General features: G+C 46.6%; 8 protein-coding genes and 3 long non-coding RNA genes across 12 annotated transcripts; 5 read left to right on the plus strand and 6 right to left on the minus strand.

Moving 5' to 3' along the window:
* Positions 1-1,681: 1,681 nt before the first annotated feature.
* Positions 1,682-3,554, minus strand: LOC136183323 (peroxisomal targeting signal 2 receptor-like). Its single transcript, XM_065969921.1, has 2 exons — positions 3,026-3,554; positions 1,682-2,973 (listed from the first exon to the last, which is right to left on the minus strand). Exons 1-2 carry the CDS (start codon positions 3,543-3,545, stop codon positions 2,549-2,551), a joined length of 945 nt encoding a protein of 314 aa, XP_065825993.1. The 5' UTR covers positions 3,546-3,554; the 3' UTR covers positions 1,682-2,548.
* A 142-nt stretch (positions 3,555-3,696) lies between these two features.
* On the plus strand, positions 3,697-4,781 carry LOC136183977 (heparan sulfate glucosamine 3-O-sulfotransferase 5-like). The gene is made up of 2 exons (XM_065970798.1): positions 3,697-4,440; positions 4,513-4,781. Exons 1-2 carry the CDS (start codon positions 3,742-3,744, stop codon positions 4,765-4,767), a joined length of 954 nt encoding a protein of 317 aa, XP_065826870.1. The 5' UTR covers positions 3,697-3,741; the 3' UTR covers positions 4,768-4,781.
* A 61-nt stretch (positions 4,782-4,842) lies between these two features.
* On the minus strand, positions 4,843-13,194 carry LOC136183976 (TATA-binding protein-associated factor 172-like). Of its 2 annotated transcripts, XM_065970797.1 has the most exons (44): positions 13,100-13,194; positions 12,918-13,041; positions 12,746-12,854; positions 12,513-12,687; positions 12,289-12,397; positions 12,073-12,230; positions 11,885-12,008; positions 11,766-11,831; positions 11,613-11,702; positions 11,460-11,555; positions 11,221-11,397; positions 11,028-11,168; positions 10,587-10,964; positions 10,299-10,463; positions 10,106-10,245; positions 9,888-10,041; positions 9,732-9,842; positions 9,617-9,675; positions 9,474-9,558; positions 9,344-9,420; positions 9,166-9,283; positions 8,787-9,107; positions 8,631-8,729; positions 8,454-8,580; positions 8,299-8,399; positions 8,129-8,248; positions 8,000-8,081; positions 7,781-7,929; positions 7,567-7,719; positions 7,456-7,516; positions 7,312-7,388; positions 7,112-7,263; positions 6,985-7,062; positions 6,865-6,928; positions 6,747-6,812; positions 6,537-6,678; positions 6,358-6,488; positions 6,190-6,306; positions 5,976-6,124; positions 5,788-5,925; positions 5,661-5,738; positions 5,448-5,577; positions 5,306-5,397; positions 4,843-5,249 (listed from the first exon to the last, which is right to left on the minus strand). In XM_065970797.1, exons 1-44 carry the CDS (start codon positions 13,108-13,110, stop codon positions 4,997-4,999), a joined length of 5,547 nt encoding a protein of 1,848 aa, XP_065826869.1. In that variant the 5' UTR covers positions 13,111-13,194; the 3' UTR covers positions 4,843-4,996. The 2 variants fall into 2 exon arrangements, with proteins under 2 accessions (XP_065826869.1, XP_065826868.1); XM_065970796.1 differs by having other exon boundaries at positions 7,112-7,388.
* LOC136183979 (uncharacterized) lies at positions 13,177-13,685 on the plus strand. Its single transcript, XR_010669284.1, has 5 exons — positions 13,177-13,190; positions 13,244-13,308; positions 13,363-13,407; positions 13,458-13,511; positions 13,562-13,685. It is a non-coding gene; the product is annotated as an uncharacterized lncRNA (long non-coding RNA).
* Positions 13,686-13,737: 52 nt separating this feature from the next.
* LOC136183982 (uncharacterized) lies at positions 13,738-14,302 on the plus strand. The gene is made up of 4 exons (XR_010669285.1): positions 13,738-13,823; positions 13,878-13,983; positions 14,034-14,085; positions 14,182-14,302. It is a non-coding gene; the product is annotated as an uncharacterized lncRNA (long non-coding RNA).
* LOC136183983 (uncharacterized) lies at positions 14,185-14,725 on the minus strand. The gene is made up of 5 exons (XR_010669286.1): positions 14,649-14,725; positions 14,551-14,598; positions 14,445-14,496; positions 14,327-14,389; positions 14,185-14,258 (listed from the first exon to the last, which is right to left on the minus strand). It is a non-coding gene; the product is annotated as an uncharacterized lncRNA (long non-coding RNA).
* Positions 14,726-14,778: 53 nt separating this feature from the next.
* On the minus strand, positions 14,779-17,037 carry LOC136184089 (uncharacterized). Its single transcript, XM_065970934.1, has 13 exons — positions 16,818-17,037; positions 16,335-16,766; positions 16,182-16,276; positions 16,014-16,127; positions 15,750-15,956; positions 15,621-15,701; positions 15,459-15,573; positions 15,310-15,398; positions 15,180-15,257; positions 15,077-15,130; positions 14,973-15,020; positions 14,852-14,916; positions 14,779-14,797 (listed from the first exon to the last, which is right to left on the minus strand). The coding sequence occupies exons 1-13, from the start codon at positions 17,014-17,016 to the stop codon at positions 14,779-14,781; spliced, it is 1,596 nt and encodes a 531-aa protein (XP_065827006.1). The 5' UTR covers positions 17,017-17,037.
* Positions 17,038-17,085: 48 nt separating this feature from the next.
* Positions 17,086-19,048, minus strand: LOC136183981 (calcium uptake protein 3, mitochondrial-like). Its single transcript, XM_065970800.1, has 13 exons — positions 18,704-19,048; positions 18,616-18,647; positions 18,486-18,564; positions 18,385-18,432; positions 18,251-18,333; positions 18,151-18,189; positions 18,010-18,089; positions 17,920-17,959; positions 17,731-17,868; positions 17,572-17,680; positions 17,428-17,517; positions 17,308-17,375; positions 17,086-17,255 (listed from the first exon to the last, which is right to left on the minus strand). Exons 1-13 carry the CDS (start codon positions 19,038-19,040, stop codon positions 17,190-17,192), a joined length of 1,209 nt encoding a protein of 402 aa, XP_065826872.1. The 5' UTR covers positions 19,041-19,048; the 3' UTR covers positions 17,086-17,189.
* An 11-nt stretch (positions 19,049-19,059) lies between these two features.
* LOC136183980 (WD repeat-containing protein 75-like) lies at positions 19,060-21,601 on the minus strand. Its single transcript, XM_065970799.1, has one exon. It carries the CDS (start codon positions 21,571-21,573, stop codon positions 19,135-19,137), a length of 2,439 nt encoding a protein of 812 aa, XP_065826871.1. The 5' UTR covers positions 21,574-21,601; the 3' UTR covers positions 19,060-19,134.
* A 323-nt stretch (positions 21,602-21,924) lies between these two features.
* LOC136184091 (uncharacterized) lies at positions 21,925-24,840 on the plus strand. The gene is made up of 3 exons (XM_065970936.1): positions 21,925-23,075; positions 23,132-24,057; positions 24,113-24,840. Exons 1-3 carry the CDS (start codon positions 21,925-21,927, stop codon positions 24,724-24,726), a joined length of 2,691 nt encoding a protein of 896 aa, XP_065827008.1. The 3' UTR covers positions 24,727-24,840.
* A 188-nt stretch (positions 24,841-25,028) lies between these two features.
* Positions 25,029-26,497, plus strand: LOC136200218 (kelch-like protein diablo). The gene has a single exon (XM_065990571.1). It carries the CDS (start codon positions 25,156-25,158, stop codon positions 26,383-26,385), a length of 1,230 nt encoding a protein of 409 aa, XP_065846643.1. The 5' UTR covers positions 25,029-25,155; the 3' UTR covers positions 26,386-26,497.
* Positions 26,498-26,589: the final 92 nt, after the last annotated feature.

Here is a 26,589-nt window from a genome sequence, read left to right on the forward strand (position 1 = left end):
CAGCGAATTTATAGTGGATCGAACGGGCTTGTCTCGCCATCCTTCTTGTACGTACGTCTCCGCGTGCGTTGAATTGTCGGGAGCGCGACTTCAAGACTGGTCACAGTGATCAGGAACGGCACGAATCGGCCGGATTCGCCGAGTTCGAAGCACTGCCGGGAACTCCACAAGAGCGCGCGAAAAGGACCCTACAATTGTAGTATCTACAGATCGAAAGGCGTTCATCGTACGCGAATACGATACAGATACACGTGTCACGATGCTAGTAGTCGATCGAAGGAGCCGCCATTTTTTGCCATGAAATGGCCACGTGCAAAATTGGCGCGAACTACCGCGGCCAACCAACGACTCGTTGCCGTGGTGAATTCATCACAGTGAGGTCACCAGCAGCTAATGCATCACGATTGCATCATCTTCGATATAAAAGCGACTGGGCCAACGCCCAATCTTCAGTCTTGCGTTAGGGTGGGGGATGCCAACGGGTTGAACCCTTGAGGTTGATCGTGAACTGGGGAAGCTGGTTGTTGGTCATCAAAGCGTTTCGTCATCTGTCGATCCTTACTGAAACTGCTAGGCACAGTGGATGGGCGTCGCTTTGCGGCGCTAAGATCGGCACTGGGGGTCACAAGGGTCGTGGACGGCTTTGGTTGTAATTAATAACACACAAAAGAATAACAAGCAAAAAAGAAGAAAAATAGACCAGACAGGGAGAAGGGAGGGGAGAAGGGGCAGGGAGCAAGAAGGGAAAGGGGGAGTACACAGTTAACGAGTGAAGAACCGAATATCAGTATCATGAGGGCCAAGGCGATCGCTTAGAGCGGACCCCGGCACCAACGATGCCACCTTTCGGAGAATAATTTGTGAATTCATCCGTTGCAAGCAGACAGCCAAACGACGACGCCAGTAACGAGACGCAGCCGGACGATCATCGAGGAATTCAAGAGAAGGGCGTCGGACGATCTTTTTGAAGAATTCGACGGCGACAGGACTCCAGCGGCCGAAGACTTCAAACGTAAGGGGCTCGAAAAGATAGCCGAGTGACGTTGCCTCCCCCTGATACTTGAGACGCTTCTCGTTGTCACGTTGAAGAGCCGCAGCGCCGTTAGTAGAATGACTCTGTGGAAGGCATCCCGGACGTTGAGGGTTGATGATTGAAACGTCGAGAAGGAGCTTCTTGCCGTCGTGGTAGTCGTAGACGCTGATGTCAGGGCGCTTTGGTTGCGAAGTCAGGCGTTCCGCGCTAAAGCCGAGCGGGCGTCTGGCTAAGGTTTGCCACTTACTGCCAAAGAAACGTGTGGGGGCCCAGTGTCTCGTGGTATTTCCTCACTCGGATTAGTAACCTATACCCGAAAGATGACCCGACCCCCAGGACTACAAACGCTGACCCTCAATCGGTGGACTCGGTAAGCGCTTCGTAATTCCTCTCTCATCACGGTAGGCTCGGTTCCTCTTAACCGAAAGTCTACGGCCTCTTTGGGGCCCCGGTACGACGCGGTCGGGGGGACGGTGTGGGAGAGCCGTTCTCGATCCAGGCCGTACCGGTCGTGTATGGGCTGTTGAAGCAAGGTCTCGCTCTCAACATTTTTGGGCCACTAACTGCGCTCGAACCTCCGCGTGGTGTGGTCTGGATAACGCCAATGCGAGCGCATCGCAAAAAGGTACGTACACGGACAGATTGAACGGATTTTATCTTTCTTTTTTTAGGTTTTTCTCGCGCTTCGAAGTCAGGAAAGAAATACGAACTTACGGAAGTAGTAATAGTGCATGAGTCTTGCGAAAAAGAACGAAGAAATGCACGCAGAACGTGCTACTAGCTTAGTGCATCATTTTGACGTCTTATTTGTTCAAAGTAGTTCGTATAGCGCGGCCTTGATTTATACGACATCGAGTCTCTTAGCGTGCGCCTTTACGCTGAAATCGTCGTTACAGAGCGGCGAAGGCCGTTTTCGTCGACGGCACTCTGTGCCTACTCGCTTCCGCCGTCGGTTGCCTCGTAGAAAGCTAACCGTCGCGAATCGTCATCGATTCAGCCGGCAAAACGACAATCCTTTCCGTATCAAGTCCGACGAGACGATCATGACGATCCACTTCAATGTAGAAACGATCACCGTCGCGGAGATGTCAATATCCGGTGAGCCCAGATTAATTGCCGCACGCTACAGCATAGAATCTATGGCTACAGGCCGAAAAAAGAACCCAGTAAGGTCGTCGTCAGCGCGGGCGACCATCTTGAGAGACCCGTATTTCTCTCAGACAATGCGTGGCGCACATCTTTTCAATTCTGTGATCATCAGAAGAGGTTTTCTTGCCATGGCGCTAGGTGCGTGCGTGCTAGCAGCTGTGCAGCTAAATCACAATGATTTTCAGGTGCGAATCGAGAGAAAAACGCTTGTCAGATACGTCGATGTGGGCTCTCAACGGAAATTCCGTACGTCTGACGCCCGGAAATCCTTTCACAAGGAAGTCTGAATGGTTCAGAACGTGGACAGATCAAATGGAGATTCCACTAGTCTATAGCCTAATTACAGTGTCACGTAGATTGCTGCATCTACAATGGTTTGTATACACAAATCTGCTCATCCCAAGAGCAGTCACATATTTCTCCGTTAACGTGTGGATTGAAATCTAAGCCTATCGTAAACTCTTTGTGATGGTTTAACGTTGCCAGACAACAGCCATCAGCAATATTCCATAGTCTCACACTGAAGTCATAAGAGCAGGACGCGACGATGTGCCCATCATAAGGAGACGCCTTCACCTGTCGAACTCCCATCTCGTGCCCAAGAAAGACGACAGCAGGCTTGTCTAAAAATCTCAAATCCCAGCCACGTACCTGCCCATCGACAGACCCAGTGAAGACGAGATTGCCGTCATATTTACTCCAGTCACAAGTCAACACGTCAGCGTCGTGACAACGAATGCTATGCATAGGATTCGGACTTCGAGCGGACCAAATGCGAAGAGTGCAATCACCTAAAAAAAGCATTCAATAGAGATTTTTCAAAGAGAAATACCACAAAGCAACCTGAAACTGATGAAAACGTTTCCGGCATAGTCGGAGACCAAGCAACGCTATAAACAGGCTCACGATGACCCATGAAATTTGCCAAGGGAGAAGCGAGGCAGGGATCCCACAGAATGACGCAGCCGTCCCACGAACCGCTCACAAAGTGCTGAGGACACGTTCGAATGGGATTCCACCGAACGCTCGCCACTTCCTTGCGATGACCGGCGTAAATTTGCTGGGGCCCCCCACGCCCCGTTGTTTTCCACATCTGCAGCGACGTATCGCCGCTCGCCGTCACGACGGCGTTCGGATCGGTCTCGCTCCAGGCGACGTCGAATAGAGCGTTGGTCCAATCGGCGTGCCATCGCTCTCGTAGTCCGTTTCGTCGCGTTGGATCGCACTCGAGTGCGTAGAGAGTTCCGCTGCCCGAGATTCCGTAGTTCTCGCTCGCCGAGCAGGCTATGAGGTTGCCGTCGAAGGGAGAAAACTGAACGCCGCAGCCGTGCTTTGCTCGACCTTGCAGACGAGTGCCTAGCATCTGTGCCGCACAGTATGCAAATGTAGCACTACTCTGGTGTACGGGATAGCAAAGGGGCGTTTTTCCACAAGCCGCCACAAGCAATTTAGGCCAAATTTTCTACGCCCATCAGTTGATATCTTCAGTAACAATGGTTAGGTGCGTTCGACGCCGATTTTGTATCGCATTTGGGTCTCTAGTAGTCATCTTTTTACTAATGAACGCGTTCCTGAACTCTTCTAAACTGACTCGTGACAAGATCCGGTCTCACGCTCGACTCGCTTCTAGCAAAGAACGAGAAGAAGGAGCCTACAGAGCGATTTTGAACCGTAACGTTTCTCGTCTCTCCTACCCCGATTTTCTTGTGATTGGCGCCAGAAAGTGCGGCACTCGTGCTCTGTTGACGATGCTAAATTTGCATCCGCAAATTGCCGTTTCTGGTCCCGAAATTCACTTCTTTGACTTAGACGAAAATTACGAGAGAGGCGTCGACTGGTATTTGAGACAACTGCCGGCCCGTCGCCCGGGTCAACTAATCGGAGAAAAGACCCCGGCGTATTTTGTCGCTATTCACGTTCCAGAGAGAATCAGAAAATTCGAAAAGGAAGTAGGAAAACGTATTAAATTGATTCTTACTGTCAGGGAACCGGTTACGCGAGTCGTCTCTGATCTCACCCAAAGTGTTGCTCAGATGAATTGGAACGTTGAGGCCGATAGCGATCGAATCAATAACTTTGTAAAAGAAAAAGCTTTTCATCCTCTCTCCGGAAAAGTTACTGATGAACAGTGGCAAGCAATTGGTGTAAGTCAATATGCCTATCATTTGGAAAAATGGTGGAAAGAGTTTCCAAAAAGTCAAATTCACATTGTAAACGGAGACAGGCTGATTACCAATCCTCTTTCTGAAATGATTCAAGTAGGTCAAATAACTACAGTAGTTGATTATAAAATGTATATCTATTGATTATAAAATGTATATCTATCTAAGGTTAGTCAATATTTGAATTTATCTCCATTCGATTGGGAAAGTAGTTTTTACTTTAACAAAACAAGGGGTTTCTACTGCCTTCAACGTTATATTAGGGATTTGTCGTCAACAAAAATAAAATGCTTAGGAGATACAAAAGGACGACCTCATCCAAAAATTGAAGAAAAGATTTACTCTCAATTGTTGGAGTATTATAAACCGTGGAACAAAAAACTGACAGAAATGACAGGAATAGATTTTGAGTGGGCTATATAATGAATAAATTCATATAGAACGCAAATAATAAGCTAAAGGGTGTGGAGAAATTGTACGGCACGTACCTAATGAGGCTCCCAGTAGACAAAGTCTTTCCTCAGCACTAAAATAACGATGATCCTAATAAAAAAATGACTGACAGTAGTAGAGTCCCGAATAGTTTCTCTTCAACTATTTTCTAGATCTAAATAAAAGGACGTCGTAGTTGCTCGTAGTTGCTTAGAACAAGTTACAACGACTTCATGAAGGAAGACAAGTCGTACTCGTTTTCATACTGCTCTTCATCCCACAAATCTCCCATTTTCTCCAATAGCGACTTCAACGTTTCCTTGCCTTTCGGCTTGTCACTCGCCCTTGTACCACTGCCACTCGATTTGGCGACGTTAAAAAGATCCAAGAGCTCGCCCGTCTCCATGGTTTGTAGGCTGGAATTATCGTGGGTCAGAACAGTGTTGGCAATGTTCAATTTAAACTTTTGCAGTCTAAAAGAAAATTAACAGATTACGTTATTTGATGCCTTAATTAATTAATGATTCACCCCATGACTTTTTCTTCCAATGTACCCTTCGTAATCAGTCTGTATACATTGACTACCTTTTTCTGACCAATGCGATGAGCTCTGTCCATAGCCTAAAAGGCCCTTCCCAAAACAGTCGATAAATTACTACTTATGACGTTACTTGAAGGTCTTTCATCGGGTTCCAGTCATGTTCGACAAAAATAACCGTATCGGCGCCGGTCAAATTCAGTCCAAGTCCCCCAACGTGGGTCGTCAGTAGTAGAAGATCGAACGAAGGGTCTGCGTTAAATCTACAAAGTACGACAAAGTTATTAAATGTTAACCCTTATTTTTAGTTAAAATGATTTATAGTAGGGGACTCTGTAAGCCGTACCGCTGAACAACGCTATGCCTCGATCCCGCAGGAGTGCTACCGTCGAGTCTCAGGTAAGTAACGGATGGCATTTCAGTCCTAAACAGATAGCTGGCAAATTGACTCGTCCTCCCCCCAAAACACGTACTTCAAAAGATCATGCTCCACAATATCTAGCATGCTCTTGAGCTGACAAAAAATCAGTGCTCTGTGCTGCCCAACAACGGAGCCGCCACTCGAAGACTCTCCCGCTATGAGCCCGATACCGCAATCAAGCAGCAACTGCCTATAAAGAGAAAGAGTCAGAAATATGTACCGAGGCAATTTCGTAGGTACTTCAAGGCAACGAGCTTCGCTGCGTGAGATGTGCTATGAAGAGACGACTTTTGCTGAGCAAGCTTAGCCATCACTTCCTCGCGCAGTGGATGTTGGGGCGTTAGAACTAGGAGCGGATGATTGCAGACTTTTCTCAAGTATTGAAGTGCCTGTGAGTTGAGAGCCAAATTAGTAAATAAATAAATAAAGCGAATGACAGGCTGGGAAGTGGTGCCTGAAATATGTGCGTAGATCCCTGAGCGTCGTCGCTCTCCGCCGATTCGTCTTTATTAAGAGAGCTCTGCACGGATTTATTTGCTCGCGACTTGGCGAAGTCTTCATAGAGCCAGTACTGCAAAGAAACCGAATGAATGCTGCAAGGAAGAAGTCATACGATGTTCACCTGCAAAGGACTCAAATCACAGTAGTAGTCTTGAATAATTTTGGGTGGCAGGTCTTGAAGAACGTCCTCTTTGAGGCGCCGTAGCATGAACGGAAGCACCTGTCGGTGTAGATTTTCCATAGCCAAAACGCCTTAGATTAGAGGTAAATAAACTTGATGTACGCGAAGTTAAAGCGTACCGGCCTCTTGCTCTTTTGACGACGATTTGGCGTCTCTGCTCTGTAGAATAGGCTTACTATAATTAGCCACAAATTCTCTTTCGGTGCCAAGAAATCCTGGCATGAGAAAATCGAAAAGGGACCACAATTCGAGCACGTTGTTCTACGAAAAAATTGTGGATAAAGCTCTACCATTTTAATTTAAAATCTCATTATTTTTATTAACTGTACCTGAATTGGGGTTCCGGTGAGAATAAGTCTGTGATTCGCTTTTAGGGATTTGATCGCCCTTGACATCTGGTATAAAATGCTATATTTGCTTCCGTCATCTACACACGATCTCCAAAACCTTGGTTTTTCCATTCTTTATAACGTGGCCTTCGTCCAAAATCAAATAATTCCAATTAATCGATCTAATTTGAGCCCAAACAATGATCTTCGCGTTCGTCTCCGAGCACAATAGCAGCACCTGAAATTTTCAATGTCGTTTCTAACAATGTCGTACGAAGCGATCACCAGATTGTACTGATGAAGTTGCTGCCACAGTCTAAACAATACATGTACTAGAGTTTAACGTGCAAGAGTGGGCTAGTGACCGATTCCTTTCCGCTGGACCTCCAGCGTAGTGCAGTGGACTGAGATACTCAGGAGAGCAAAATTTTTCCGTCTCGTAACACCAGTGTCCAGTCAAGGTCGGAGGACAAACGACGAGAGATGGAATAGGTTCCGCTTCAGAATCTCCAGAACCCTGAGCACACAAAAAAAGTAGAAAAGCCGAGGTCTTTTTCAAGTGAACCTTAAATTTTTCGTCTCTTTTATAGTGATCGCTGGCTAGAATACAAATCGATTGCAGTGTCTTTCCAAGTCCCATATCTATGGAACCCAACCCATTGTTTAGAAAGTGTCGTATGAATTAAAAAAAATTATTAGACAAACGCACCATCGCACAGAACTCCGTGAAGATTATATCTGTTCAAAAACGCCAGCCAGTTTACCCCGTTCTGCAAATATAAACAATATAAAGAAACGGATAGGGACACGCACTACGAACCTGCTGATACTGCCTCAGCTCTGCTTTGATAGGAACAGATACCTCGTATTCGCAGAGTAATTTCGGATTAAGCAACTGCTCGAGAAATTTTCTTTCGTGTTTCTTCTGCTCAACCAAAGACTCCGACATGCCCGGAGGATCGGGAAGACCGGCCTGTCAAAAACGCACGCGACGTCTCGGCGCGCTTTTTCTCTCTCTAATTCTTCTTCTTTACTTCGAGAGGAATTATTTGTATGACCTTGGCGAACGTCTGCGCGGCAATCGCTCTCGTGTGCTCGTCTTGATCGCTCATCCGTCCCAAAAGGGGAACAACGAGAAAGACGGCGTAGGAAAGAATGCCCACTCCCAGCCGATCAATCAGCACTGCACCAGCAAGCCAACAATAAAAAATAAACGAGGTTAAAGAAAAAAAATGAGAAGCTGGACAAGATACCTGTCACGGTCTCAGTTGCACCCTGTCTAGCCTCGACCCGATCGCCGTCGCTCATCAGTTGAATCACTTGAGTAACTATAACCTGCGTACGTTCAAGACTGTTGCTTTGTACGAGTAATATCGCTGTACCTCTAACGCCTCTTTCGGAACGACGGACGCAAAGGCGGAAAAGCAGCGAGCAGCCAAGTGACGCACGGCCGTAAAAGGACACGATATACAGGAACAGAGTGGACTCAGAAGATTGATGAGCTACAATTCAAGAGCAATACCATTTAGCAAAAAATCCAAGGTAGACTAACCTGCGAATGAAGATCTTTGTGAAGCGATGGAGTAACGGCTTCGATGATCTGCAGTGTGTTCACCAGAAGCTGAGCTTGAGAACTATCCTGCAAAGACTCCACTACAAAACGCAGCAAAGTTTAATCCCTAAACAAATCGGTTGGCCTGTGCCTACGAGAGTCTTGCAAGCCACTCTCAAAGCTTTCCCACAGCTTTGGCAGAGACGACGGCACGTTGGATCCAAAATGGGTTGCTATCTCTAGCAAAGCAAGCCTAGCTCCTTTGTACTGTACAATCAGTTTCTAAAACTCTCCTGTAAGGAAAGAGCTCAAATAAGAGTACAAAGTCGAACCTCTTCGTCTTCCCCACCACCGACAGACGTAAAAGCAGTGCTAAGACGTTCCTTTCGAAGTGCGGTTGCATATTTACGCGAACTACTAGTCAGATATGCCTGAAGAAAAAAAGGTAGCAAATACATTGTCAATTAAAATACCAAGAGCGTACATACTTGCTGACGATGTTTGACGAGAGTCACGATCCCGTAGCGTTCGGTACAGCCAGTCGCGTCGCCCGCACCGCCGCTCAACGCTTTTCCGCTACTAAGAAAGTCCGGGCCGTCGTCGAACACATCGGGCGTCGTCGGCGTGGAGGGCAACTCTCCCGCTGCTTCGCCTCTTGCCAGCACGGGAACCGGGTTCGACGCGTTGGGAGTGACGTCGGGAGAAGCGCAGAGGAAGCCGGTGAGATTTTTCAAGATTTTCGGATTGGGACACGGCGATCTTTCGCAGCACTGATCCAAGAGTTCGGCTAGGGCGGTGCACGTGCAACGCTATACGCGGAAAGCCGAGTTCGCCGTGTTCGATGTATCGGACGCAGCGTTGTAATACCTGGAGATCGGGATTCGTTTCTATCTTCACCGATTCCATTAGCGGACGAATAACTGGGTTGAGTTTTTGCGGAAGCGTCTTGAGCACGGTCAGCGCAGAAGCAAGTGATGCATTAACTCTGATTAATTAACAGAGACGATTTAGACGAATGCTCGTGTGTATCTTTTTGACGGCGTACCGGACAGTGTCTTGACGATATTGAGCCTGAAATTGATTAATTGTCGACAGTAGTCGAGATCTGACTACTTCTAGTGACTGAAACGCGAGAAATAGACGTAAGGAATAAACCGGTTTTGCCCGTGACATACTTTCAAGTCTGTAGGAACTTGCAACGTATTAACAGCTGCTGAATACGTAGACGTGGCTAAAGACGTGGCCAACTCGAGAGTAAAGCTGAATGAAACAAAGACTAGAAAACATATTTGGACGCTCTACTGTTCTCTATACCGACCCTGATTGAAATTGTGGCAGTAGATTAATTCCTTTCTCAAGAAAAGCGGTGAGCAAACTCTACAAAAAATTTTCACGGTTCGACTGCGACTTGTTTGAAATATATACATATATACCTGGCCGTCTGTCTGCAGTCTGCTGAACATGAACGTGTGCTCGTCGAACAAACAAGAAGCGTTGAGGGCTGCAATGAGACCATCGCTAATATCCGACGGACAGGTGAGAGCCTTGATTGAACTTAAGATTAGGATCCAATACAATTTGCCACTTACTTTTTGAAGACAGACACTCGCCAATTCTGCGATGACGAGAGCGGAAACCATCTGCTGCGTCACTGATTTCGACTTGAGCAAATCGAGTAGACACTGAACAATCTGCCGAAACAGTCCCGTGTCAAAAAGGGAAGCAGCGAAAAATCCAAGTGCTCTGGGAGAAAAAAAAGCCTCTTCACAAAAAAACAACAACTCTGATTTGGTATTCGGACGCTTACTTTGCCATGTCCAATCTTGCCGTAATAGCTAACCTTTGGACGGTAGCCGGATCATCGGCTCCATTCGCTCCTCCGAGCATGAGATCGTTAGTCTGAAGAGCGTGCTGAGGACGTCTCGAAATCGATGTCGACGACATGGGCTAGAAATTCGCATCAGAAAAAAAATAGTACGTGTCAAATTAAATCAAATTACCTGCAGCCCCGATCCTTGACGACCGACTTCCATGATGGCTAGTAGACTTGCATCAGGAAACATTCCGCCCGGGTAGACGGCGATGGTGAGCCACGTTCGAATGCACAAAGACGCCGTCGCTTCGAGGCAAGACCGCTCAGCAGTGGAAACTAACTTATTCCACACCTAGAAAGAAAGAAAGAAAGTGTCTGAGGCCACGTGCAAAGGACTCTAACGTTCTAGTCAGTAAACTAAACAACTCACACAGAAGAATTAACATTATAAAGTCTTCATTGAAGAAACACTTACCCTAAGAGTGATTCTTCGCAATTCCGCGCTAGACTCAAACGCCAGTCTGTGGTACAAGTGCTGCATGAGGTCGGAGCACAAGGAATCAATCCACGAGCGACGAGTCGACGACGGTTGCGGCGGACGCAACGACGCCGTGGAAATCAGCGTATCGAGCGTATTGCACGTCGACTTTCTCACCGACGGAATCGCGTGCCGCAAAAATCGCCAAAGTCGCGGAATCAAGCCGTCGATTTCAATATCGTCATCGCGACGACGACGACTTTCGGCGGACGTCGAAAGGAGAGACGACAGCAGAGCCATGACGCTATTCGTCGACGCGGACAATTCGTCGAGGTCGACGAGAATGTCCCAAAGACTCGACAGAAGAGAGGGAACCTTATAAGGAAAAAAAAAGAGATCATCTCCAAATTAAATAAAGTCTAAACTTATGACTCGTACTTCCTGTGGAACGGTATCGGCCAGTTGATCGGCAACGGGCAAGAGAGCGGCTGACGAGACGGCTCTCACGTCGTCGTCGGCGTCCACCAATCCATTCATAATAGCGGGCAGAACCAAAGGCAGTATCTCCTTCGTCATATCCTGCGTACTTATAGTCAAGCATTCCTCACTTTTGAAACGTCTTCTCACGCACCTGTCTCACTGCTAACAGATATTTGATTCCCAAAAGACCGCCGTGACGAACTTGCCACTGTCTCTGCGAGAGGAGCTTCAGCAGCACGGCGAGTATGGCACGAGCTTGAGACGATTCCACGTGTTTGAGCAGAACGCCAAGCGCCTGGGCGCACGTCTCGCGAACGGGCGCCACAACCTTGAGAAGAAAAAGAAATGAAGATGCATCCCTTACTTACATACGTATCCTGGCTCTATAACCTCATCCGACACGTAATCTCCAAATCTGTCGAGAGCCAAGAGACACACGAGCCTCAGGGCGACGTCCTCAATCCACACGGCATTGAAAGATTTCACCTAGAGTGGGGGACGCTGAATGAATAGATGTAAATACAGCTACGCGACTTCTTCCACCTCATCGGCGGTCATTCCGCGAGCGGTCCCTCCGCCTTTTGCGTGAAGCTTCATAATTTCGCGAAGACCCGTCGCCGATCCGTGTCGAATCTAATATATTATTTAAACTGTTCGTTTAATAATTAATTAATTGAACGACGGCGTATTTCTCACCGTCCAGTTGGAATTGAAAAGACCCCTGCACAGTTCTTCGCAGAACCATTCGAATGGCCATTCGTTCTAAGGAAGAAAACGTCATAGATAACGATTGATTAGATATACTTTGGAGTAACCTCCGTCGTCGCCGTTGTCGTCATTTGGCTATCGTCCGTCGCAAACATCTCGCCCGACTCGTCTTCAATCTTCGCTTTCTTACTCAGATTCACGTCCAATTCCGACGGCTTATTATTGAAGTCGCTGAACAACGAAACGTCATTTGAAAAAATAGATCAATTCTTTTCCCTCCCCCCCCCCTCTATACCCCAGTCCCTCAATCGACGATCCAGATCCTCCCAAACCGCTCTGAATGTCCTTCGGCCTCATTTTGGCGCTTCTCTTCGCCAATCTCTTCGCTCGATTCTTTTCCCGTGCACTCATGTCGGGCAGCCAGCCGGGCTCCTTTTGAGCCGACGCCAACGTCTGAGATCATATAGTCAGACAATGTACATACGGTACGCGCGTAAGTCATATGCTATACCGGTTTAGAAGGACAGAGCAAGAGGTCGTCGTCCTCAATCAAATTAGACGCTTCCATGCCCGACGTGGCGGAGTCGAGACCGAGACGCTTCAACAGAAGTTTTCTTTGCCTTAATTAATTAATTAATTAATAATCAATTAATTATTATTCAATTATTAATTAATTAATTAATTAATTAATTAAAATTATGAAAGACATGGCAGACAATGGCTTTCTGTTATGACCTCGATGCTCGTTCGCTCGGCGGAAGATTTGCCGCTTCTGCGTCGAGATCGACGTTGTATTCCTGACCGGACGATCCCAGCAGTGGGACGCCATTCTCGAGGACTTGAGTGACGTCGAAAGCGGACAACGACAGGCGATCGTCCGCGTGCACGTCAAAACCGTGATCCTTGATCGCTTAATTTAATTAGAAAAGGATTTTTTTCCATGAAAAAATGAGATTTTCATTTTTTACAATTGTCTTTGTCTGGTTCCCAGGGGGGCGCGTTTCGAGCGATCGCTTCGATCGCTTGGCCCGCGGCAATTCGCGTGTCCCACGCGTCGCTTTTCACGTAGACTAAGACCTAAAAATCTTCGATTAGGAGTCTGTTTTCTTTTGGTGGATTTATATTCTCGCGACTGAATACCTTCTGGAGCAGGTTGGGAAGATCGTGGGGATGGAGTTTTTGCACTTCGCCTATGCTTTCGGCCGCCGCTTTTCGCGTTGTCGCCGTACTGCCGGAATCGAGCAGAAGAAAAAGACGATCGAGCCTAAAAGGAGAGCCCTACGTAGCGTCTCGTCTGTGCCGATAGACGAGAATGAAGCTACCTGGACGTCATCGCTGTAGTACAGTGTACGGCCCAGTGTACGTGTTTTGGACGTTTTTCTTCAGGTGTTAGCGCGCGTCGTCAATGAGTTCGTAAGGCGATTCCCGTCGCGTTCGCCGGTTCTGTTGCGATTTCTGACGTTTAGAGAAGGGCAGGAGAGTTCTTTCGATCTGATTTCGCATCGTGAATGCGTAGAGTATCTTCACGGAGGTCAGAACTCGATCGAGAACAACCTCATTTTTGATACGTTACCTGTTTATGCAGAATGGCAACGGTGGCTTGCAAAAATGGCATCTCATTCCGTTGAAGGTGAATTTCTGGTCACTCGACAGTGGTTAATTAATTAATTAATTAATTAGAAAATGATTCGCCTCAAAAATATGTTACGAAGACTCCAAACAAAAGACTTGAAGGTAACGGGCGCTCTGACAACGTAAATTCATTTTCATTTTTACCTCTGAAGAGTTTCATCGATTGAAGTGAATGATCCAATTAGACTGATGACTACTGTACCTGTAATAGCTAAAAATTGGTGAATAAGCTTTAATAAAGACAACGCAGAAACTGCTCTTACTGCAATCTAGCTGGCCACATTTTAGCCTATGATTTCCATTGTTATCCGGGTTCTTCATTTCTACGATGAGACCCAAACGGGAGGGAAATCCTCGCCAAAAGCGTGGCAAAGAGAAAAAAGTTGTTGTCAAATTTGATGCTGATGCCAGGCGGTAACATTCTAGTGTCAATTCGTACTTCTCCGCTCGAGTCCTTCGTCTTTTTAGGGAATACCTCCTCGGATTTCGTCGAAGAAAGGAGGAAAGGCGCAAGAAAGCTAAAGAAGAGCAGAAAGAGGTGGAAAAAGAACAGAAGAGACGACTGAAAGCCGAAGTACAGTTTTGAAAATCGATCGTACGTCCTAAATACACGATTATTGCCAGAATCGAAAAAGGGTCGAAGAAAAATTGAAAAATATTTCGCTATTTTCGCAAGGTAATGCCTTAGTATTTAATTAATTGATTAATTAATTAATTAATTGATTAATTGATTAATTAATTGATTAATTAATTAATTAATTAATTACTATAGATGGTACCGACGAGAAAGTTGTGACGAGACAGGATTATCCCGACCACGTTGTAACGATAACGGAACAGCCAATAAAACTTAAGAAGTAATTTTAAAAATAAAAATAAAGCTATTGCTTGCAGTTCTGTTTACGTGCACAGCGTACCTGCGAGTAGATTCAATAAATAGACTTAGAGGATGTGAATGGCGTCACTTGATAATCCTACATCTAAGGAAAAGGAAAGAAAAGATGATGCACTGTAAAATAGTTACGGGCAGCATACGTTTACTCTATTTTAATGCCGCCAGCTCTGCTTCAAGTTCAGCAATCTTCAACTATGTATTCAAATGCGCGTTTTTCCTCTATAAGACAGTATTGGGTTTTCTCACCTGCAGAGCCGTTTTGTCCCTGGCCCACGCCTTAGAGCTCTCCACTAACTACAGTGACATTTTTGAGATGGAAAAATTTAATAAAGACATTGTCGTACTGTCGCTTCGAGAGATGCGATTCGTCCGTTTCTGACCTCGACTTTTTGCATCAGTTCAAACCTTTCAGCTTGGCCTAAATCCTAGAATAAACCAAACCAATACTTTTCATTAATTAACAGACTCAGAAAATTAACATACAGCTTTTGGCCTAAGAAAATACCATAAATACGCATAGCTGTGAATCTAAGAGTCAACAACGTACTGATTTGACGGCCTGTACACTTCCACTGCCATGTGGTTGGCGACTTCGGGCAGGTGTCCATTAGCCTTAATCGAAGAAACAAAATTGAGCTATGAACACTTTCTCATCAAAGTTTATGTACATATGAATTGCCTTTGGGACTTGAAATCAGCTCCAACTGGGTGATAACCTACAGCCGTTTAGTACCATCGCTACTACATACCCCACGAGAGATCCACCCCTCACCTTTTCTTGTTGCTTCACGACTTTCTTGTATTTCTCCGCCTTAAGAAGTCGTTCCTACGGTAAACGTAGTAAACAATGCCTGGGAAGTGCGGTGACGCCCAACTTGAAGCTTTTGAATTAACGCTTGCTGAGCCGTATGGGCGTCTTGTAGCTTTAGAAATTCGGTCTTGCCGTCGTTATTCTGTAATACATCGGACAATGCAAAAGACCCAATTTTGATTGGGAGAACTTACTACTATGAGCTCGTTCTGCAGTTGCTGAATTCGTCTATGATATTCGCGCGATCGTTGCACTTCAGCACTTAGCCGTCCACACACTTGAACTGGAGAAATAGCACAATTTAGCTTAATTAAGATTTCCATGCAATAGGTTACTAGGCAACCGTGTTTGCGAAGGATTTCAGCTCTATTCATGTGATCCAGATCGCTGACATTGACTAATGCACCGGAGGAAGACTCGTACTGAAAAACGTCCTGCTTCAGCTGATTATTGGATTCCTACGATGAGATCCAATAAAAAATACCTACAACAGCGCAAGGCTGACCTCCAGTTCGTGTACTCGAGCTCTAAGCTGAAGGATGTCGCTTCCCATCTTAGTTGTAGCCGTTCTATAGCCCTCAAGCTCCTACAAACATAATACGACTAGAACAAAAGAGGAAAGTAGTGTCGAAACCTTGGTCAAGCTCGCAATTATATCAAGAGACGTCTTCTCGTTTTTTTCGCGATCCCTTTCGCTATTTGCGGGGTAGGGAGCTGGGTCGTCAGGAAGAGCGAGCGGCTTGTACTCCGAAAAAGAACCGGACTGATCTTGCTGTTTCAGCAACAGACTATTGTACTTTGGTAATATAGTCGAAAAGCGAGGTCTGGGAAGACTGAACGGCTAGAAAGAAAAAAAAACAATCAACGCATTGCATTGGAATATTTCTTGGTGCATTACCTTCACTTCTTCAAAAGTCGAAGCTGGTCTGCTCAGAGGCAGAACGACTTGCTGAGAAACGCTGTCGCCACTGGTAACTTCTCTTTGTTCAAGTACAGGAGAAAAGTCTGTGAGCTATATAAAATACACTGTAGGTCTTTTCTGCCGCTGTTCACTGGCACGGCAAACCTGCGCGTTTCGCATTCCTCGAGCCAAGGGCTGAATGCGTGAGCGAGCGTCGGTGGACGGAGTGGCAACCGGACTGACGAAGCTAGACAAGGCATCTATAGATGAGTGACCAACGTCATGCACTGCAAATCTGAGAACAGCAGAGTTTACTACCGTTTTCGATTTCTACATCATTTCGGTTTTCCATTGGATTAGTATGAAGTGAAGTGGTGGGAGACAGCGCCGGTGGTTGTGGCTCCGGTGGCGCCAGTGAAATTTCACTCCTAGCACTTATTAGCGAAACACGGCTATCTGGACTGCTATCATTGTCATCCTGCTCCGTCGAAAGCGTGACGTCAATCTCGGCTTTCCCAATGTATTTCCTCAGTTTTGGAAGCCCTGGAATGACTCTTCCAAGAAACAGACGCCTTCTCAATCTCAGCGTATCGGCATTCTCTCTGTGAGCTAGGCGCTCCGAAAGGTCGGACAGCTGCAAGGAAATGGGCACGGTCTCGGATGCGAAAAGACTCGATGATGCTGTTCGAGCGGGAGACGTGTCCGATTTGTAGAAATTGAGATCGATATCGACATGCGAGCCTCTGTAGCCTGGCAACGATCCGGACTGCACGAAAAACTCGTTCTCAAGCGTGCAACTACCTGTAACTGGAAAAGACATCACTTTCCCTTCAAATAAGGGACTTTTCGTCTGCCGAGACGTCTCATTTTGGACGATAGATTGCTGCTGCGGTTCGCGATCGTCTCGAAACTTCGCCTGCACCGACGCGGAGTAGAAACCCGGCTGCGCGAACGACGCTTTGACGATTTCGACCGAAACTTCGCGAAGGAACAGACTCATCGAAAAGAAAAAAGAAGCGCCCGGATTCTAAACATACGGGGGGAGAGGAAATGTACGAGTGCGGTGAAGTAGACTACAGGTCGTTCTTTCAAACCAATCGCCCCCTAAAAAACATATAAGACTTAGCTCGTTCTCTCTCTCTTTCAAGGCCCAGACTGCAAATAGGTGGTTCATTATTTCATCATTTTCTGCCTCATACAATGTTTAAATCCTTCCCAGCCTTTCGGAGCATCTCTTGACTATAACGTATAATTGTACGGTGAAATGCGACGTGGGAAATGAAATCTGCACCTTGAATCCTCTGTTCTTTCTGTCCTTCATGACGTTGATGAACTCGGCGTAACTCAACTTTCCGTCTCCTATATAGGAATTCGGTCGAAGCTAGTATATTCCATTTAAAAAATCGCTTACCATCAACGTCGAAAATGTGAAAAACGACTTGAACCAATTTCGGATCGAGACGCTTTCCAATAGATGACTTGACAGCTCTCTGAAATTCGTCTAAAGCGCACATTCCAATTGCAGAACGAGTACACGTAAGTACATACGGTCTACCTTGAGTGACTGGCTGACCAGCCAATGTAAACATTCTCACGGCGACAGCAAAATCCTCGAGCTCATTTAGAAATTGAGCAAAGTCGAGAAATTGAGGAAATGTTATTCCCTACGAAATATGACTTCAATAGATGGGCGAGAAGCGATTGTACAACTTGCATCGCCCATTTCAGATCTCTGCTCCAGTCTTTGAAGATAATCGTCAATTTCGCTATGGTCCAGATTAGAGTCATGCAGCAAAAGGTGAGCAAAGGCTGTTTCGGATATAACGGGCAGGCCACGAGACACTTCGTGGAACTTAATAAAAATATCAATGATGCGATGTCTATGTGCAGAATAACGATCAACCTCTATGTCCAGAACTTCCTCTTGTAAATTATCCATAAACCTAGAAAGAGTGTCTTACTCGAAAAGATTACGCAGAATGAACGTCGGTACCTTGAAAAAGATTCGAGATTAAGAAGCCTTTCGCCATTCCTTCCGAAGAGATGCACCAACAACGACGTAGTGCAAAAAGGCTAATATACATAAAACAAGAAATTTTCATTCAATTGTCATTGAGGAAACTTCAATTTTCACCTCTTTGCCTTCTTGCTGTTTGCTGACGACACGCTCAATCTACAGAAGAAAAAGTGCAATACCCGTCTTGCGATTAGATAAACTATTGCTATTGGCCTACTGCTAGGAATTCTTTTCGCTCTATGGTGCCACTGCCGTCTCGATCGAACATGAGAAACGCAATTTCAAACTGCCGTTTAGGCTCTATAGATGAGGAATAGATGTCCTAAAATGGTACATAGACACGCGGTTCACTTGTTAACAGTGTGGTTAAAAAGAGATACTCCGGATACGAAACAAGACCTAAGAACAGGAAATAAAATCGTCAATGTTTTGCATATCATTTATTCGCCTACCATCCTTCCACAGATCCCGAAAAAACGTGCGAGAATTTTTGGAAACAGGCGGAACCTTCCTCAAGTATCTATCCATTTCCTGAGATGAAGGTAAGAGAAACAAGAAATCTCGTTCCGAAATGGCGTCTACCTTCTCGTCGACTTTCCTTCGACCTATTCGCGCTTTAGAAGCAAAGATTTTGGTGCGAGCACGAATATTTCACTCATCTAAGTCGTACCGGTTGGTTCGCTGAAAGACAGAGACTCGAGAAAGTCTTGTGGAGTCATGTAGGGCTCGCCGTTGTACTGGCACGAGGCGAATTGCAAGAATCGCCTCCTTCGACTTCCACCGGAAACTTTCGCTTCCTTTTCAGAGTCGGGAGAGTCGGCGTATACGCGCGGAAGACAAGAAGCCGTCGTCCATCGTCGATTGCAGCCGATTGCGAGTCCAGCCGCAGCGAGCGAGCCCGCTCCCACGCCGAGAAGGATCTTCGATCGGTTGCCACGCGTCTGTGACGCGAAAGAGCGCCTCGCTGCTCCGCGAATTGCTCGAACGAAGTGAAACGACCGTCGCATTTTCTAAATCACCCACGTGACCTTCAGCCGATTATATTTTATGCAGACATTTCAATCTACTACCTACAAACACTGTTAAAATTTTCTTCAAAAATTAATTTTCCGTTGTTTGCTTGACTGTGATCCAGTGTTCACCATCTCCATCATAGTCCTTTTGTTCATCCACTTGAGATATGTCCACTTCCTCGGCATTTTCAAATTCATCCAATGCAACCGGAATAGACAAGTCTTCGACCTCGTTCTGGCTTGAAAACGCATCGACTTTCTCGTGATTCAAAAAAGAGCGAATGAACGACAAGGCAGTAAATGACGGACCAGGCAACATGTGCGGCGGAGCCGACAACGTCTTTCCGCCGTTCCTCTGCATACTCAGCTTCACTCCAGCCTGAGACGAGACGTCGATAGAAAGTTCGTTTGCTTCCGAAGCCACGGCATCAAATACTTCACCCAGCTCCGAGCGTTTGGCAGTAATTTCTTCAGGGGCATATAGCCGCTCACCGAGCGACAAGTCACTCATCATTCTCATCTGTTGCCGTTCGTCTAGCCAACGTATTCCGCTCTTAAAACGCTGCAACCGTTCGTCATCGTCTTCCCCTCCGTCATTCCCGTTCTCATAGGAGCGAATGTAACCGGCTGAAATAACACTTCCCTCGCAAACTCGTTCACAAAAGAACAAGGGGCTCGACGACGACGGCGTTACGATTAGCAGCGACGCGTGATCGCCGGCGTCAACGAACACGGCACAGAAACCCAGAGACGAATCGACGACCAAAGAGCGAGCGGAAACCCTCAGCGACCAAACCACAGTCCCCGTTCCAACGTCCCACACGATAAAATATTCGTCCGACAAGCCAACGAGGTACTCAACATCGCGGCTAACGCAGAACTCGACAGTGGCGAGGTTTTCTTGATAAGGCGACGGCAGAGCTGCGACTAAGGTATTCCGATCGGGATCCCAAAAGGTAGCGGAGCGCTGATAGGACACGGCGAGCAGAGATCCGTCACGCGAAAACGTCGCAGACGTCGGCACCCTTTGATGATAGAGACCGACGGCGTGGCACGACCAGAAGAAAGAGCCGCTCTTCGTACCGAGCATCCATAGCTTGTGCGACTTATCTCGACTCGTCGACACCACGACGAGCCGCTGCTTCAATACGGAGGGTCGATATCGAAGATCGGTCACGGCACCGCTGTGAGGCATCTCCACGCACGTGTTCACCGCGTACGTGTCCGGCAACGCGCGTTGACGAGACTGCCAGAATTTCATTGTGACGTGCGCCGAGCCGGTCAATCCGCCGCCGCCCTCTTCGATCGTCGTCATCCATTCGGCATTGGACGAAAACGCGACGCGAGTCACTCGGACGTAAGCAAGCGGCTTCTCCTCGCGTCGAGAAACGATATTTTGACCGGTGACGTCGACACTGCCGACGTACTCGTCGGCGACGGGATCGTAGAACTGAAGCTGTCCGGGGCTTCCGTTAAGAACGAAATTCGATCGACCGGGCAGTTCGACGAGCCCCGTGGACACTTCCGTCGTCGACGTGAAGCCGCCGATGACCTTCTCGACGTCGAGCGCGTGACCGGACAGAAGCGAAATTCGATTGTCGGCGTGATAGACGCCGACCCGCGCGCCGTCGTCGCTGGACACCACGTGCTGCAGAGGCGCGCCCAAGCGCGGCACGAATCGCGTTGATCCCGTGGCGATTTGCCACACGACCAACACAGCCTCCTCGCCGCCCGAATAGAGATACGTGCCGTCGGACGAGAAGGCGAGCGCTAACGGTGCGTGGGCGTGCCAGTGAAGACGAACTTTGACGGGAACGGGAACGGAGTGACGGCAAATTTCGTACCAGAGCGTGATCGCGCCGCACGGTTCGCCGACGGCAACGAGAGCGTCCGCGTCGTGCACGGCGAGACACGTGATCTTTGCCGTATGCCGATAGTCGAATACGTCGCCGCCGTCGACGACGACGATTTGGAGATGATCGCGACAGGCGGCGGCAACGTAGTGCGCGTTAGCGCAAAAGAGGCGCGAAACCGGACGAAATTCGGCGACGAATCGACTCGTTCGTACGGCGTCGACTGACGTCATCGCCTCGATTTCGTCCGTCCACGCGATTTCGTATAGGAGACGTCGATCGCGATGGTGACGATGGTCGTCGCCGTTTTCGCCGTTCGACGACGCTTCGCGGACGTAGAGTAGTTTCGACTGGGCCTTTGCTATGTCGGTCGAAAAGTGAGCGAATACGACGGGCACTTTGACGTCGATTCGCTTCGTTGGAGCGTCCGCGCTGTGGTTCCACAGCAAAACGGTGCCGTCTAAGCTCGACGAGACGAACGCGTCGTCGACTGGACCGAGGCCGAGGCTCGTTATCGCTCGGCGATGCGATTGCAGAGAGCGAATGCATTGGCCTGTCGTCGTGCTGTAGATTCGGATGCTTTCCTCCGAGCAGACGACGAATCGTTTCGAATCGAGCGTAAATAGGCCGCTCTTTCGCTTCGTAAGCGAGTATCCTCCGCATACGACGCTCATCGTCGAGAAGAAATGGCCGGAGAAGAAAACCACGTGCGGATCGATCAGCGCGCGCGTTATAACACCTATCTCGAGTACATTCTGCCCCTAGACCACAGGCACCTACGACGTTCCAAATCGACTTTTATGGAGACACAACCTACGCCTAGACCACGAACTCTTTTAATTAATTTACGATTTAATTAATTAATTAAATAATTAAAATTTATAATGCAAACTAAATTGACTACAAATTCGCGGCGCCGTACGCAACGCGAGTATTCTGCTACGAGTTGCCGCCGTCCTAAATATACCAAACCCCCACACTGACATCACGTGCACGATATTGGACTCACGATCTCCTGGCAAGCAATGCAGCGTGGAAATTGCAAGTTCTTCTTTGTGCTTGTCGTGATTGCTTTGAAGAAAGCCTACGGCGACGAGAAACCGTACGGCTCGTCCAACTTTGGCACCTGGGTGACCGATCCTTATGGGCAGCCAGCTTACAAGTTCACGGGAGCCTTGGAAAAGCCTGGCCGCATTAGACCAACAGTCCCAATGATTGCTCATCGTGTTGGAAATGATCGTATAGAAGCAGCTGTTCTGACTAACGGAGAAGTCAGCTTTCGTCAGGACGAGGGCTGTCCAAAGTTGCTGAACGATTATGATGGAGAACATGGTCAGTTCAGAGGAGGCATTGGTTACCTGGCTGACTACGATACGCATGAAGTTTTGAGCACCAGAGCAGTAGATAGTTTGAGTCCGGAAATAGACAATTTTTCGCTTCTGTTTGGCATTAACTATGTACAAAAGAGCACGTGGAATAAAGATCTGGCAATGGAGCATCGATTGTTCTCTCCCTTTGGTGACTTGCCCATGCTTTATTCTCAAGTGAATATCACAAATTTGAGCAAAGTGAAGAAGAACATCAGTTACGTGGAGTATTGGGGAGGCAAAATTCACTTGCTTAATTGTCGTCACAAGCCTCCTGCTTCATTCAATCATAGTTTCTCTTTTTCAGAGGAAATGTCAGGACTTCAAGACACAGTAACGTTGTTTTCTCCAAACAAAACAGTAAGCACTGCTCCAGAGCCTAGCTACTATGACAGCCATCCTCGACCAGTTTACCTGTACTCTCTGAACAAAAATCCGCCTTCTAGCTACACAACTAACGGTAAGAAACTTTTTCCTACCGCTGACGCCACGTCTCCAAATATACTATATGGCCTGGACAACGATACCAGTGTCAGAGATGACAGAGGAATTATGGCTTTACAAGAAACGATTCTGTTGGACTCGTCTGATACCATATCACTTTGTTTTGTCTACGGCTACACTCCTACGTCGTCTTTTGATATCAAAAATTTTCTGGGCGTCAAAGATTGCTCAGGTATTTTCAGCGAGTCCGTCGAACAGTGGAAAAGCGTGGCACCGTTAGTCAACTTGCCCGGTGAATTAGACTGGGTTCAAAGAGAGCTTACTTGGCACACCTACATGTTGAGGTCTGCACTGACGTTTGACAGGTACAAAATATTGACATTTCTTTCTTAATAATTATTGCTTCAATTTATTTGTACAGCTTTTACGGGGAGCACATTCTCAATCAGAATGGAAACTATCTGTACATCAGTGAAGAACAAGCAGCTCCAAGAGATCCTCTAACACACGTCATGGGTTTCCTCTACGGCCACGGTGCAAATCACACTCAAGCTCAGCTAGCTCCTTCGTCCGTTCCTTTCGTTAAGGAAACAATAGTGTATACGTTGAAGGAAAAACGCGCTGATGGATCCATTCCGTGGGGGCAGTGTGCATTTGGTGAAGACGGTTTTGCTAACCTAGATCCATCAGATTTGGAGCTGCAAGTCATTTTTACGGCCATGAATTATGTTATGACCAGAAACGACTACGATTTTCTGTCTGAAATAGTGTCTTGGAATGGAACAAATAAAACTGTCGGTGAAATGTTGTGGGACTCTTACAATCACCTGAAACAGGTTATTCGTCTGGGGGATCACGGACTGATTCTTCTCCACACAGCAGATCATAATGATGGGATTCTTAGTACATTAGAAATGAAAGGAGAAAATCGCACTATCGCTGTGAAAAAAGCTGAAAGCGTGATGAATAGCGCTTTGGGTGCCTACACACTAGGCCTCTATGGAGAAGTCCTTCGATACCTTGACTTAGCTTCGAATGCTAGCGATGTAGAAGAGATGGTTACTGGTCTTCAAAAAGCCGTCAATGAAACGTGGACGGGTCAATGGTTTAAAAGGGTTTTTCTCGGAAACGAAAGTCTGGGTTTGGGATGGCGAGGTGATGATCGAGACGGCGTGATGTGGACAGAAACGCAGTCGTGGGCTATTCTCGGTGGCATACCCCAAATGGAACTCAACAGGACGAGTTCTCTCGTGGATACAATATATGAACTGAGTATTAAACCGAGTCCTATAGGTCCAATAAATGCAGGACCTCAACGAATGGAGGACCGAGGAGGTGGTTATGGAGGTGAGAACAAAGTGCTATTATAACTAGTAGTCTCATAAAAACCGTCGTTATGTAGGTGTATGGTATTGCGGCACCCTTGCTCTTATCTCCGCTCTTGGATGCACGGGCTACGTTGACTTGGCCTTGGAAGTTTTTCTCAAATCTTCTCTAGCTACTCACGCTTTCGTTTATCCTGACGTGTGGTTTGGTGTTACAAGTGGAAGTGATGTTTACAACTCAATTTTAGCTGATGATCCGAGCTCGTCCCGTGCAGCAAACACATTTCCAGTTCTTAATAGCTGGACGCACACTGTGCCACTTGCTACGCTAATTAGTTTAGTTGGAATTGAGTTTCATCCCGGACTGATTATAATTCGACCTCAACTGCAGTTGCAGACTTATACTATCGAGACGGCTTTGATTGCTGTAAAAAAATCAGGTGAAAGATTGTGCCACTATTCCGGTCACTATCACCCAGATCGTTCAGGGAAATTTACATTTCATATTTATCTACCTCATGAAGATTACGTTCAATGCAAACGGATTTCTATTAACGGTAGAAAATGGGAAAAGATGGAATCTTATGTTGTTGAAGAAGGCAGTGATTTTTTGGCTCAAAGAAAAAGGTGCGTTCATTTCTCCTCCTTTGTAACGTCTTCACAAGCAATGATATGGGAAATATCAGAATGAACTTGATTCAGTGTGAAATGAGTCCCTTGTAGCAATTTATCTTTTAGCGCAACATGAAACCTTTTGCTGCGTGGGAATTTCGCTGACATCTTTCGTAGTCGTCTGTATTTTATACGCCTCAAAATTAGAAAAACGCCTTTAGGTTGGTTCCATTTAACCGAAAACAAGGCTTGCATGCAGGGCAGAGCCGCACAGAGCGCAGCAAGCAGCCAGACAGGCTGGAGCATAGGCCTACAGCGCGTTAGTCTACGGGCGTGGCTTATCATTATGGATTTCTCTTGGCCTCTGTGCTATCTCGCTCCAAACAGCTCGAGTGTTTCTTCACTGCTTTATGAAAAGAAAATACATTCTGACGTCACCTTTCTTGTTGGTTCCGAAAAAGTATCTGTAAAAGCCCATAAGCTCATTTTGGCAGCCAAAAGCGATGTCATGGAGCGAATGCTGTACGGTAATTGGACTGAAAGTCGGCAAAGCGAGGTTTCTCTTCCTAAGACGGATCCTACTGCGTTTGAAGCTCTCTTGGAATACATATACACAGGCCGGGTAGTGGAATTTGATGTGAGCTGCTTGCCAATCCTGGTGAAAGTGTGCGATTATTTCGACGTGAAATCACTTCAAAAGGAGTGTTTGAAATGGCTCTACGATAACGTAGATTGCACTAATGTATGCAAATACTTGGGCCTCAGCGAAAGATTTGACGGCTCCTTACACGCTAAGTGTCAATCTATTTTGACTGCCGAAACTGATCGCGTTTTGGAAAGCGACGCATTTGCAACTGATACGGAACCTCAATACGTCAGATCTTTGGTACAGAATGACGCAATCAAAACCACGGAATTTCAACTCTTTAGTGGTCTTCTTCGCTGGGGGAAAAATGAACAACCTGACAGAGACATAAAAGAATTTCTTCCTCACATCCGATTTCGATTAATGACGTTAGATGAATTGGAAAGAGTCCGCAAGTCAGGAGCCGTAGAAAAGGAGACAATTGATCAAGTTACAGCTGCATTCTCTTTTGACCAACAGCAGCCCTTCACTGACTTGGTGATATCCACAAGACCTAGATCGCCTCTTCATCTAGGTTTTGATGATAATTACGCCGTCGGATTTGATTTGAAGGAACGTAAACCTTTTCCGCCCTCTGATGAAATCAAGAATTCAGGTCCAAAATGTTTACCTTCGCTAAAAGAAGTGCAGCAAGCAGTGACTCTAGACCACCCTACTCCTTCAATTCAAGTATCAAATATAACATTGGCTCGCTTTCTCTATCTTCACAACCTTTCAATAATCATTTCTTCTCCAAGTCTAAGCAAAAATCCTGGCACAAAAATTGCAATAGGCTTAGTAAAACCTGGCAGTGAGAGCGCAGAAAACACGATGAAAATAGTGTTTGACGCCGAGTCGTTTTGGATTTCGTATGGTAGTCAAAGAAAAAAACGTGGCAAGAACCTACAGACTCTGATCATAGTGTTATCTGCAATTCACGAAAGAATCGCCGTCCGCATTTTCCAGGGAACTCAGAAATGGACAATAAATGAAACAAGCCATTTTGCATCTTTTGAAGTTCCCTCTGGAAATTTGAGACAGTCAAGAGAGCATCTTCAAGTCATTATTTACAATTCACACTCGGGAATCAAAGTTAGTCTAGGTGTGGCTTAACTCTAATCTAATGGTCCAGAATTTGATGTGATCTAGAACTTGTGAGTACAGTAGCGGTTTTTTAGCACAGCATACAAAGCCTTTCGCACCTTGGTGTCGATCACTTAGTATTGATACTACTACTACTGTGATATTCTTGAAGATTCGGAAAACACCTTTTTAGCGAGTTCAAATTGCAAGGGTACAGTCCAGCAACAGGGCAAA

This window comes from Oscarella lobularis, chromosome 2 (assembly GCF_947507565.1).
Source record: "Oscarella lobularis chromosome 2, ooOscLobu1.1, whole genome shotgun sequence".
In the NCBI taxonomy this organism is placed as follows: domain Eukaryota; kingdom Metazoa; phylum Porifera; class Homoscleromorpha; order Homosclerophorida; family Oscarellidae; genus Oscarella; species Oscarella lobularis.

What these genes read in the sequence shown, in the direction of transcription:
- LOC136184089 (XM_065970934.1), bottom strand. Translation starts at nt 17,016, where the DNA reads ATGAGTCTGTTCCTTCGCGAAGTTTCGGTCGAAATCGTCAAAGCGTCG. An exon ending in CTCGAGTACACGAACTGGAG is followed by an intron (nt 15,574 to 15,620) that starts GTCAGCCTTGCG and finishes ATCTCATCGTAG; the next exon opens with GAATCCAATAATCAGCTGAA. An exon ending in TGCAGAACGAGCTCATAGTA is followed by an intron (nt 15,258 to 15,309) that starts GTAAGTTCTCCC and finishes GATGTATTACAG; the next exon opens with AATAACGACGGCAAGACCGA.
- LOC136183977 (XM_065970798.1), top strand. Translation starts at nt 3,742, where the DNA reads ATGAACGCGTTCCTGAACTCTTCTAAACTGACTCGTGACAAGATCCGG. An exon ending in CTCTTTCTGAAATGATTCAA is followed by an intron (nt 4,441 to 4,512) that starts GTAGGTCAAATA and finishes TATCTATCTAAG; the next exon opens with GTTAGTCAATATTTGAATTT.
- LOC136184091 (XM_065970936.1), top strand. Translation starts at nt 21,925, where the DNA reads ATGCAGCGTGGAAATTGCAAGTTCTTCTTTGTGCTTGTCGTGATTGCT. An exon ending in TCTGCACTGACGTTTGACAG is followed by an intron (nt 23,076 to 23,131) that starts GTACAAAATATT and finishes TTATTTGTACAG; the next exon opens with CTTTTACGGGGAGCACATTC. An exon ending in CCGAGGAGGTGGTTATGGAG is followed by an intron (nt 24,058 to 24,112) that starts GTGAGAACAAAG and finishes GTCGTTATGTAG; the next exon opens with GTGTATGGTATTGCGGCACC.
- LOC136183976 (XM_065970796.1), bottom strand. An exon ending in ACAAAGATCTTCATTCGCAG is followed by an intron (nt 8,249 to 8,298) that starts GTTAGTCTACCT and finishes CTTGAATTGTAG; the next exon opens with CTCATCAATCTTCTGAGTCC. An exon ending in AGGCATAGCGTTGTTCAGCG is followed by an intron (nt 5,578 to 5,660) that starts GTACGGCTTACA and finishes CGTACTTTGTAG; the next exon opens with ATTTAACGCAGACCCTTCGT.
- LOC136183980 (XM_065970799.1), bottom strand. Translation starts at nt 21,573, where the DNA reads ATGAGCGTCGTATGCGGAGGATACTCGCTTACGAAGCGAAAGAGCGGC.
- LOC136200218 (XM_065990571.1), top strand. Translation starts at nt 25,156, where the DNA reads ATGGAGCGAATGCTGTACGGTAATTGGACTGAAAGTCGGCAAAGCGAG.
- LOC136183323 (XM_065969921.1), bottom strand. Translation starts at nt 3,545, where the DNA reads ATGCTAGGCACTCGTCTGCAAGGTCGAGCAAAGCACGGCTGCGGCGTT. An exon ending in AACGTTTTCATCAGTTTCAG is followed by an intron (nt 2,974 to 3,025) that starts GTTGCTTTGTGG and finishes TGCTTTTTTTAG; the next exon opens with GTGATTGCACTCTTCGCATT.
- LOC136183981 (XM_065970800.1), bottom strand. Translation starts at nt 19,040, where the DNA reads ATGCGACGGTCGTTTCACTTCGTTCGAGCAATTCGCGGAGCAGCGAGG. An exon ending in TTTAACCACACTGTTAACAA is followed by an intron (nt 18,334 to 18,384) that starts GTGAACCGCGTG and finishes CCTCATCTATAG; the next exon opens with AGCCTAAACGGCAGTTTGAA. An exon ending in TCACATTTTCGACGTTGATG is followed by an intron (nt 17,376 to 17,427) that starts GTAAGCGATTTT and finishes ATTCCTATATAG; the next exon opens with GAGACGGAAAGTTGAGTTAC.